General features: G+C 36.7%; 1 protein-coding gene across 6 annotated transcripts in view; it reads left to right on the top strand.

Moving 5' to 3' along the window:
• The window catches only part of MCTP1 (multiple C2 and transmembrane domain containing 1), a 495837-nt gene that overhangs the window by 467393 nt on the left and 16124 nt on the right, over positions 1 to 12320 (top strand). For all 6 annotated transcript variants that reach the window (XM_069085117.1, XM_069085113.1, XM_069085116.1 and 3 more), the window contains one exon: positions 11006 to 11115. In XM_069085117.1, the coding sequence (XP_068941218.1) occupies positions 11006 to 11115 (110 nt within the window). The remainder of the gene's footprint in view (positions 1 to 11005; positions 11116 to 12320) is intronic.

Below are 12320 nucleotides of genomic sequence, written 5' to 3'. Positions count from 1 at the left end.
CCTGGCTCCTAAAGAGAGGGGAAAGGTTCTTTTTGTCAAATTCTCTGAATATTCACGCCACCACCCCAGAATCCTGAAGTAAATCACTTTAGACAGGCTTGTCTTATGTCTAGGGTCTCCCTGAAGAGGTGGTATAGAAATCATATAGGACATATAGGACAGTGATATTTTCCTTCATGCCAAAGAAATGCATAATATACGTAACTTATCACTGCAGCTACATCCTTGCAGGGGTTGACACTTGAACAAACCTAAGCCATTTTGCAGGACTGCCGAATTGGCGTTTTTCCTTGCCTTGCCACTGTTATCTGCAAGGAAGGTCCATGCCAGGAAAAGGTTTTTGGCTTCTCTTCCTATCCATGGTCATCTCCCCCAAGAAGGTTGTTGTTACAGGACCCTCTTCCTGATAGCCCACTCTGTTTGAGGGACCTAGGAATTTCTTAACTCTTGGGGGAAGTCATTCCCCAAAAGTCTGTCTTGCAAATTGCTACTCAGGATTTACTGCTACTCTGTTAAAATGATTGATTGTTTCAACTAACTTTTCAGTTGAGTCTTTGCGATTTTCCATGTATATCATCATCAGCAAAAAGTGATAGTTTTAGTGCTTGATTTCCTTTTCTGATTCCTGCTATTTCTTTTTCTTCTCATTGTTATTGGTTGGATTTCTAATACAATATTGAATAGTATTGGTGACAATGGACATCGTAGTTTCACACCCTATCTTACTTGGGAAGGCTTCTAACATATCCCCATAACAAATAATGCTTGTTGGTGGTCTTAGGTAAATGCTTTTTATCAATTTAAGGAAAAATCCACTTATAACCTGTACTTTCAAGTATTTTTCAAATAGAAATGCATGTTGTACTTTGTCAAGAGCTTTTTCTGCATCTATTGATATTTTCATATGATTTTTTGATACTTTTACTCCTGATATAATAAATTATGTTAATAGTTTTCCTTATGTTAAACCATACTTGCATTCCTAGTATAAATCCTGCTTGGTCATTGTGTATAATCTTTGTAATATATTGTTATAATCTTTTAGCTATGGGGGGGGGGGTTAGAGGAAGGCGTTTATTATGCTTCCTGTGAGCAAGGGGGGGTGGAGGTGGGGTATGATGCTCACATGGTTACAGAAGCAGGAGAAAGGTTATACAGTTCTGTATAGGGTTAGTTCAAATTCCTCAAATTCCTCCCTTTATTTCCCTACATTCCATCTTTATGCAGATTACCTAGGCATGGTAGTGAGGATACTTGTGACTGGGTTATGACCTCTAGGGTCTAAGCAGTTTGTCCTGCCCCCACCTCTCTAGTTTTCCCTGGGGCCAGGATGGCCATTATCTTAGTAAAATAAGTGAGCTTCCCTACTGCGGTTGATTATCTGCTAATAACTTTTGTGGGAGCAAAATAAGATATTATAATATCACCTCTTACAATTCCCTCCTCTTCTTTTTAATAAGAGTTTTACTCTACACTTCGTTCTCATATGAATTCTTCCCCTCATCTATCTCCCCTTTAAGTAAATATGGGAGGGGGAGAAGTTCATCTATGCATGGACAAATTACAAGGGGGCAGTCCCCTTTATAAACAGATACAGAGATCCAAAAGAAAATAATAATGAACAATCTGTTGTCTCTTTAAGGTTCAGAAGTTTCTTCTCACACAGCTGTCTAGTGTGTGTGTGGTGGGGGAAGGGGACATCATCTGACGAAAGTTCTCTGGTTCTTGGGATACTTGTTCCAGTCATCTTCAGCACCGCATCTCATTAGCTATTATTTTATCTAGAATTTTTGCTTCTAAATTCATTAATGAAGTTGCTCTAAAATTTTATTTATCTGCTTATACTTTCCTGGTTTGGGTATCAGTATCTTTTTTTTTTTATAGAAAGAGTTTGATAGGACCCCTTCTTTGCCTATTATTCCAAATCATTTAATATTGGAATTAGTTGGTCTAAATGTTTGGTAGAATTCACTTGTAAATCTGTCTAGTCCTAGAGCTTTTTTTCTTAGGAAGCTCATTTATGGCCTGTTCAATTTCTTTTTCTAAAATAGGTTTATTTAGATATTTATTTCCTTTGCTGCTAATCTAGGCAGTTTATATTTTTATAAATATCCTTTCACTTCACTTGAATTATTAAATTTATTGGCATATAAACTGATACAAAGAAGTATGTATAGAATGATTTTACATATATACATATTTGTGTTTAATAATAGCCATCTCTAGGGTGAGGGAGGTGAGGGGGAGGGGAAAAAAGAAAGTTACATGATAACTTGATTATATATGTTTAAAAGTAATAGCAAGTTGTACATAATAGATTTGTAGTTTCTTATGTAATCATTTTTTTTTCTATTCTACTATGTTATAGAAATACTTTTTTTTTTTCATTTCTTGAGTTCAGGATAAAATTTTAAAATATTAGCAAGATGTGAGGCAAATAGATTTTTCTCTTGTAACCAAGATTTTATTGGTTACTTGGTGATCAGTACACAAACATTATGAACAAGTTATATATGTTTTAAGGTATGTGTTAAAAGATCTGAAAACTAAAAAAAAAAAAAAAACCATTGCTACTTAGAAACCTATGCTCAGGAAAGAACAAAACAGAAGAGGCAGCCCTAGCACTTTCAAATCTACCCTCAAACTCACCTCAGCCAGGTCATGTGTTGGCTAACCTGAGTGAGTAAGGCATTATTTCTAGCCCTCACAGGAAAGCCCAGAGGGAGAAAGTGAGAAAAAGCTCTTTTTGCCACAAATTCCAGAGAAACACAAATGAAGAGAGAGCCAGAGGGTGGAGTCACTCCTTTTAAAATCTACTAGTGGAAAACTTTTCCTGGTTAGGAGGCTAATCTTTCTGATGCAGCTTTGAAAGAAATGAGAAAACACAGGGGTATGACCAAGGGGCCATCTAGGTTCTGTTGTGCTTTCCCAAGGAGAAGCAAGCCTTTCAACACTGAGTCTCATCTATCCCAAAAAGTTGTGGGGAGAGTTTAGTATGGATTCTATGGGGTGTTCTCCAATCCAATCACTGTATATACATAAGTATCTGATGAATATTGCAAAATTCAGAACAAATATTGGTCTGATCACACTTTTGGTCTGTTCACACAGTGCTAAAGTAAATAGATATGGTGATTTGGATAACTTTCAATAAATAGACCTATTTAATTTAATAGCCCTATTCAATAAATAGACTCTGTGGAAAAGAATGCTGGAGTTAGAAGGAAATGACCTGGGTTTGAATCTCAGTTCTTCCACTTACTCCTTGTGTGACCTTGGGCAAATTACTTGGTCTCCTTTTCCTCATCTGTAAAATGAGGGGGTTGAAAGTCTTTCAAAAATTGCATACTTTTACAATATTGTTGTTATAGTATAAATTGCTCTCTTGGTTCTGCTCACTTAATTCTGCATGTTTCCCACATTTTCCTGAAACCATCTCTTTCATAATTTCTTAAAGCACAATAATGTTCCATTACTATTTTATTATTTATTTTATAATTTATAATAGCATAGTAGTAATAGCATAATATTACAATACTATTCCATATGCCATTCTTTTCCCCAGTTTATGGATTCCCTCTTATAAGGTTTTCTTGCTTTTCTTGCCTAAGTAATTCTTTGTCCTACCAAAAAGAGGACTTCAACTAAAGGACCCTTCCTCACATATATACACGATTCATGCCTAACTCAAGTAAAATTCATTTATTTGAAAGTCTTTTATTTCTTACCTTTTAAAGAAGTGTATTGTTTCCACTTTAGTTAATAGATATTAGGGGATTGGTTGAAATAGGTAGAAAACGATTTTGTTTTTGCCCTGGGTTAACTGGGTTTTGTTCCCTGTATCAGAAGCTTCAAGGTCACACACTTTCCTGAGTCCCTCTCCCCTTCCAGTGAGATGTCCCCTCATTCCTGGCTCCCATTTTTCTGAGAAGTACATTACCTACCAAATAAACCTGTGCCTTACTCTGCCTGGTCCATAAAAGTTTCTCTCTTTATAGTCATTATTTCCTTTTAAGGGTACAGGTTAACAATAACACATCCCCTTTAAGACACACTATCACTAAAATGCCATTGAAAATGTACATTCTAGAACAAGCAGAGGCCCAAGTCACTCCAGAGAAAGAAAAAAACCAGGACCAGGTAAATGCTCATTCTGCACAAAACAAATGCCATGTCAGCAAAAGGAAAAAATAAGATCTTGTCTGTGTAACATTATAAAGAATCTACCATCATTCTCTAAAATAGAAACCGACAAGTTAACCCTAAGTTATCTGCAGCAAAACTGAGCATGCATAAAAGGTTTCCATGCATTGGGAATTCTTATTAAGATGTCAAAATCTCCCTGTTTTATATGAACAAAAAAAAAAAATCAGGTAAATAGAAGACATTCTCCCCAGCCAAACGAAAGATCATGCCCATTGGTTTAAGTGAGAAATAGAAAATTTCTATTATACTGTATGCATTGTTGATCTTATGAGCTCTTCAATATCTCAGGAAATTCTTGCAGGTCTTGATGGTTAAAGCTGCAAATAAGTATATGTATGTGTGTGTGTGTGTGTGTGTGTGTGTATGTATTTTGGTCTATACCTTTCATTTAACTGGTACAGGGAATTCATTGTAAGGAAACTTCCCCCTTCCCACGATTAGCCACTGTTATACAATTCTTAGTCTTCCAGAGGTGCCCAAATGTTTTAGTGACTTGCCCAGAGTAACACAGCTAGTTTGTGTCAGAAGCTACATTCAAAGCCATGTTTTCTTGACTAGAGGCCACTCTATCCACTCTGCTACATTGCCTTTTAAGACAATGTTTCAGTATTTCTTACAGCTGACATCAGACAGGACAATGTACCAAGAAAGCTAGCCGTTGAGTTAATAAAGTCAGCACAGAATTTCATGGTTAGTCAAAGCTACATGTGTAGAGCTAGCTTTTCACTTATTTGAGGCCTTATCTATGAGAATCACCAGTATTTCAAATTTCAGACTCCACAGCAATGTTTCCAATGTGAAGGAGAAAACATTGTCATTCCTTTCTGGGCTCTGATCCAATTTTACCTCTGTCCCTGGGTTGGAAGAATATTTCAAGGAGTGATGCTGTGGAATGTCATTTCCTAGTAAATCCTTTAGACTCACTGCTGTTATCTGTACAGTAAAACTCCCATTGCTTACACTGGACATTGACACATGCTCAGACATGTTCAGATGATTTTAAACTCAGGACTTACAAAATGGCAGTGTTTATTAGCAAATTAGGGAAATAATTTGCCTGATCAATCTCTATATTTAAAGTTTTTTTAATTATTATTTTTTTTAACAAAAATCTATTTTCTCTCCATCTCAACTCCCAGCCTGCCGCTCTTTAAAAAAAAATGGCAGGGGCAGGAGGAGAACACACCCCTTGAAATAAATACATATAGTCAAAGAAAACAAATTCTCCATTGGCTATGTCCTAAAATATGTCTCCTCACCCACCAGCAGAAGTAAGAGAGCTAGAGTTGAGATCGATGCCAAGCTATGTCCCTTTGCTAGCTTTTTTTTTTTGGGTGGAAAACATGTTAAATCTGAAAGCTTACATTCTGTTAAAACAAAGCCAGGAATTGCTGACACAGAGTATCAGATTCACGGTGTCTCTAAATTTTCAATGAGGCTTAGAGAATTTCTGAGGAGGGTAGATGTAGAGTAGCCTTCATTATAATTCACATGCTTTGAAGTGTTAGAAATTGCTTTCTCTTGCCAGTTATATGCTTTCAAGTTACAAAAATGGTTTGTGTAATTCTGAGTGACTTAACTTAAAGAAAATGCACCGGGAACACTCATCTGAAAATAAATCCTTCAGGGGTCTATTTGTTAAGGGAAAGAGCTTTAAAGAACAAACAAACTTTACCATTTTCCCTGTAATAGTTTTACCTCAGGAAAACAAGATAAAACAATATTTCTCCGACTACTTATTGGACATTTGGAAAGTTGTTCAAGGGTAGGGCCAGCACTTGACAAAATTATTGACAGGAACATTTTTATTAAGTCTCTGGACCTCCTTGGGAATCAAAACCTTAACAGGAGGAACTCTTAGGAACAGATGAATGCATGAATAAACATTTAATTTATGTGTCAAGCACAGTGCTAAGCCTTACCTTAGAAAAAGCAAAAACATTTCCTGCCCTCAAGAAGCTTATATTCTTAATGCAGAGGAAGTAGGAGGGGGAGCCATGTCTGTAAGGTGATGTTGGCAGGGGAGGGGGTGGAGGAAAGGGTATTAGGGAAGTGGATTGACATCTTTCCCGGAACTAAGGCTGAGTTGATCTGATTACAGCTCCAGAAATGGAGGGGAGAGTATACACAATGGAAATGAAATCCTTGAGAATAGTTGGGAAGTAGAGAGTGAAGTAAAGCTTGGATAGGGCCTTACTGGAATAGTGGACCAGGGTCAGCTAGGTGGTATAGTGGATAGAGCACTAGCCCTGGAGTCAAATTCGGCCTCAGACACTGGATACTTGCTAGCTGTGTGACCTTGGGCAAGTCACTTAACCTCAATTGCCCTGCCTTCTCCCCTCCGAAATATAAAAATGAAAAAAATTAAAAAATAAAGAAAGTGAATGGGCCAGGTCTTCCCAATATGTGCCCTATTTCCTCCTTGTAAAATAGATGCCCTGACTCTGCCAGGTCTTTATGATACTCTCTTTTTAAGTTAGTACTTCAGTGAATCAGTTATACCCTGATGACCTGAAAAAATGAAAGTTTTTTTCCTGCCCCGGAAAACTTTAACCTCTAAGGAACAATTTAAGTCCTTGGAGAATCTGGTATAATTTGCTGGTAACCTAGGTATCATACCACGGCATAGAGAAATGTGAGGAAGACTCCCTGGTACTGCCTTACAGTTGTTTATGATGTTTTAGAGGCAAGGTAAAAATCTAACAAATAAAAGAAGATTGCTTAAAAATTATACTGAATCATTAGAAATAGTTTTGCAATATAAATCTCACATGCTTCCTGATTTATAGCCACTGGCTGTTTTTTATGGGTAATTTTTTTTAACATCTTCAGAAGAAACTTTAATAATGCATTTTTAAAGTAGTGTCACTACTGAACCTTTGGATGATTAAATACTATATGATATTTCCTTCATCCAAGCTGGTTTATAAAGGAAAGCAAAAATGACAATAAAAGAAATGTACCAATTTATTCTCTACTAATAAAGTATTGAACATTAAGAGAAAAAAAGTATGAAATATTGGACTGAAACACAGAGCAATTCCATTACCCATTGCAGTTTTGGGTCATATACTCTATATAAAGAGTAATTACTTCACTCATTGGAGACCACAGTGGAGAGAGGCAGTTTATGATAAAAGAGATTTTAATATAAAATTTCTATTCCAAAGCATTTGCTTTTCAAAGCTTTGCTAACATTGCAAAGCATCTTCTTGCTTTGGAGAAGACACTTGAAAGAAATTAAGAATAGTAATCCAAAACCAAACCAACCCAACCCAACCAACTGATTATTGGAAGGTTTAGTTTATTTGTTAACTCTAACATTTTTGAAGTGTTTGTTAAAAGGGGGCTTTATAGATGAATTTTGAAGAATGCTTTATGTTAACCAAGGCCCCACATAGAATGTGCATTAATGACATGTCAAACGATAGTTTCCAGAATATTTCTTGCACTCTGTCATTGAATTGAAGCTCCCAATTTCACTTCCCTTGCCAATTATTTGGCATAGTGCCAGTCATACAAAAGTTTTGGGATGAGGTTAATAGGCATAAGGAAGGATAGACCACAGGATCTGAAATGTTTTTTAAAAAATTTTTAATTGATATATTTTTTCTTTATGTTTCCTAATTTCCCCCAACCTTAACCCTCTTCTCTCCTAGAAAGCCATCCCTTATAAGAAAGATTAAAAAAAAAACAAATAGAAAGAAAACAAATTCATCAAAGCTGATCAATATATCAAAAATTGCTATTTGACTTAGCTACATATCTGCTGATTTCCCCCATCCCCACCAGGTGGTAGGAAGGGGTAGGAGGAGGTGTCTTCTCAAAATATAGGAGTTTCCCAAACCTTTGAAGATGAAGATACCTTCACCTACCTTTGTTATAGGATCTTTTCAGACAGAGCTAGTCCACCACCGATAGAACTGAAACAGCCAATTATAACAGAGAAACCATTATGCCCTATTAGGAAATTTTCCTGGCTTATAAATGTTATGTTTTTGCCCCAATTTTGATTCCCTTTTCAGAGAGAACTCATGGAGATGCTTCATTCTATTTCATATGATTAAACTTAGTCTGAATTTAAGAAAGCAAGGACCAGAAGCCAAGGTGTTTATTGACCCAGAATATGTTATAAAGTGTACAGGAAGTAGTCTCTAGTTATCTTTATTCTAAAGAACATAATTATGTAATTGAGTTAAAATTTTTTTGTTTTAACTGGAGGAAGAAAAAAAGATGAGAAGTTGAGTCATCCATGTTTGTATTGGCATGTGAATTCTGAAGAGGAAAATGATGTAGATAGTACTTACTTACCTTATCGTTAGTGAGAAACTTTATGGAGTATATCTATCCTCACTGGCTGACACTCCATTTAGACATAAGTGAGGTGAATAATATGCTTTGAGGTCTCCCTTGGAAATTTAATTTCAGTATGACTACACTGGGTCTGGTTATAAATTAACTCCCATGTCACTGGCCACAGTGATTTCACCTCAGTGACAGAGAGCATGCCAATTGCCTTTATACATCCACTCTGTTTTGAGGTGGCTGAAGTCCAACTGGGCAAAACGTTTCATGTGCAAAGTGCCCAGGGCTCCTCTGAAATGAACAGGAAGTAAGCATGTAAATGTGGTGGTAGTGTTATTATTTTAGTTTCCTCTGGCTCCTTCCAGTAAGTACTGACTGCCACATGAGGAGGTCTCAAGAATTCTGGCACACAATGTTCAAGTGTTCAAAGGAAGTCAAATTAACAAACTCAGATCTTCATTTCTATAGACATTCACACTGTCATGGAAGCTGGATTGGATGGTCTCCACAAAACCAGCTGGGCAAATTTAGGTGGTACTAGATTCCAAAGCAGAATTTCCAATAGTGGAAAGGCCACCACTGGCCCTTCTGAAGAGGCCTCAATTTCATTCCAGGCCTTCTTGTTGTGTCTGGCCTAGCTTCTCTTCCCAGAGCCCCAGGGCTTGGCCTGCTTCTTTCCTTGGACTCATTCAGGGCCACATCCTCTCCTATCAAGGGCTTTCTTTAGGAAAACAGCAGAGATTTTCTAGTATATTAAGGACATAAGTCAAAGATTTTTAATGTAAGCAACTGTAGAGAACCTGGTGGTGCTTGCAGGGGTAGGGGGGAAGTGGGGCAAAGTAAAAATAAGAGGCAAACATTACAAAGGAGAAGTATTTAAACCTTCTGGAATAAGCAACCTCTGGTCTTCCATGAAATGTAAATAGCTAGGTTTAATAATAATTATCCATTTTCCTCCTTTTTTTTTTTTCCCTTGGCCTCCTTCTCTTTCTCTCTCCAGGTCTCAAAAGTTTGCTCTTTTTAGGACCTTGCTGGATTTCTGTTCACACTACCCATTTCAGCCTTTCCCAGGAAACAAGTCCCTCCAGTTCCCCTCACCTTTTAATGGTGGAAACTGCCTACTATCCACCACTCCCATTCTCCACACCTTCACTTTCTAACAGTAAGAACCATGTACTCAGTGGACAAAAGGTTTTTCAGGGGTCGTCAAAACTAACTTACTTTTTTTTTTTAATTTTCATAGCTTTATTTTTTAGACAGTTTAAGAATTGATGACATCTTCATAATGGTAAAGAAAAAGGCAGGCTTGCTTTTCTGAGGAAACCTTAACATAAGACCATTTGGTTGTACATAATCATTACAAGGTTAGGCAGTCTACTAACTTACATTCCAAAGGAGATCCTGGTGCTGCTTACTTTTCCAAGTTCCCTAGCTTCTGGCTGGTAAAGTCACTTCCCCTGGGCCAATTGCCAAGCTCCCCTGGTACTTTAATCTAGCTTGAATTTAGTATAAACCTTCAGCATTTTTTAATTACAGAGAATTAAAAGTGGTAAACTCATTACTACTAGCCTAAAACTGTTCAAACTTTACTGAGTTGCCCTGATGTAGTTTACAAGTGTTCACCTAGAGACTAACAGTCTTTACATATGCATTTTCCCCCTAATTGCTAAGTTTCCCTTTCACCACCCATTTCCCATTTTTTCTTTTACTCTCTTGCAATTTTCTGAAACTACTGCAAAATTTAGACTTCTGGGATTAAAATTGAACCAGGGAGCTCTGGTGAAATAGAGAGACCTGAGGTTGGTTTGGTCTAGGAGCTGGTTCAAAGAAAGGAGAGTCGTTGTTTGTGATTCCCTTTGTATTAGTAGGAATGTTTTTGGAAGTAAGAAACAGAGGATGAACCCAGATCATATGACTGACATCACTCTCAGACTATGGAAGAACCATGTGCTTCACTGTATCCCCATTTACCATTTACTTGTTATATGCAGTAGAAGAGAAATGTAATTCAGAGGACTTGGGTTCAGTTCTCAGCTTTGCTATTTACAATCTGTCACTTTGGGCAAATCACTTCCCCCCTTTTTCCTTCTCTGGATGTTTAGAGGATTAGGCTAATAAACTTTTTCCACTAGGGACCCCTTCAACACTTCTTAAACCCCATGTGGGGTTTAAGTTTAAGAAGTGCTAGACTAGATAATGTTAATAGAAGGTCCATTTCATTTCTAAATCCTGTGATTTAAAATGTAATTTTGCTTTGTCAGAATTTATGTATTTACAGGAGCCTTGTCCATAGTACATTTAGTTTATATACATCATATATGTGTGTATATATGCATACATATATGTACATACATACATACATATACACACATATCTATTTCCAAAAGAAAAAAAATTACAAGGTCAATTCAAAGAATTCAAGTACAAAAGAGTACCCCTTTCTCCCTCTACACCCATCCTTAACACTGAATTTCTCTTTTGAATTATATTTTAGGACAGTGAAAAAAAGGGATTCATAAATAAAATCTATGCCATCCAAGAGGTGTGTGTCAGCGTCCAGAACATCCTTGATGAGGTGGCATCCTTTGGAGAGAGGATAAAAAAGTGAGTGCTGCTGACGTATGGGACCTGGCCTCCTTTGGGACAGGACTCCCATTTGTTTCTTAGAGGGGAGAGTGTCACATGATTTTCTTGGCAGGGGACTTCTGGGCCATCTATTGCTTGGTCTCATCATTATTTACTTTGCTTTCTTCCAACCCTGGGATTTAGGAAGGTTCTGTCATTTTCATTCTGAAATTCAGCACATATTGGTTGGAATGGAATCATAGCTGCCACGTTGAAGTAAGAAATAACACTGTCCTTAAGTTTAGCACATTTAAAAACCAAACTACTTTGCTCCTAAATGGAACAGAAATTGTGATAGGGGAAAAAAACCCTGCTAAATAAGGAATTCAGGTATTCAATATATATTTGCACTTTATTATTGGACAGGTTTTCTTCATATTGAGGTTACCTTGAATACAAAAAGGTTTGTTTTATGTAGAGTACTGTGTAAGGAACTCTTCAGTTTTCCTGATTTAATTTGTAAATTAAATAGTGGAGGTCATAGCTGCAGGAGAAACATGTTATCATCTTGTTGTTTACATTATGTACACAAATTCTGAAACTTTTGTAGTCTTTTTCTTAAACAAAAATAAAAGCAGCTTAAGCTAGAATGAAAAAGTTGGAGACAGTTCTGTATTTCTGTTTAGTTTATTTAGTTTTGTTACAAATGTTTTAATTTACTGAAATACTCTACATAAACATTTTTTAAAAGGAATGGAGATTTAAAAGGATTTGTTAAAAAAAAAACTGTACTAAACATAAATGTTATTCCAGTCCCTGTAATGACTACTAACGGTCTATTCTAAGCAATGGTGCTATATGGATGGATGTATTTTCCTATAGTTTTCCACTTATCTACTCATAGCTTCATATCCAGCAGATTCAGGATTTTAGGTTTACACTGACTTTGTTGGAAGCGAATTATGTGAACTCAAGGTGTAATCTATTCACCCAGTGCCTTTTGTGTTACTAGAGGATAACATTTTATTTTATTTTTTTTTTGGAGGGCAGTTGGGGTTAAGTGTCTTGCCCAAGGTCACATGGCTAGATTTTGTGTTAAGTGTCTGAGGCCGGATTTGAACTCAGGTCCTCCTGACTCCAGGGCCAGTGTTCTATTCACTGTGCCACCTAGCCACCCCTGATAACATTTTATTTTGAATAATTTCTTGTGTAATATAGGTTCCAAAGCACACAGGTGCTGAGCT

The sequence above is a fragment of the Petaurus breviceps genome, unplaced genomic scaffold (genome assembly GCF_028583685.1).
Source record: "Petaurus breviceps papuanus isolate PSGF00001 unplaced genomic scaffold, PetGlider_PUasm1.0 175, whole genome shotgun sequence".
Classification (NCBI taxonomy): Eukaryota; Metazoa; Chordata; class Mammalia; order Diprotodontia; family Petauridae; genus Petaurus; species Petaurus breviceps.
The sequence above is the reverse complement of the archived record's forward strand: the minus strand, read 5'-3'. Positions and strand labels throughout refer to the sequence as shown.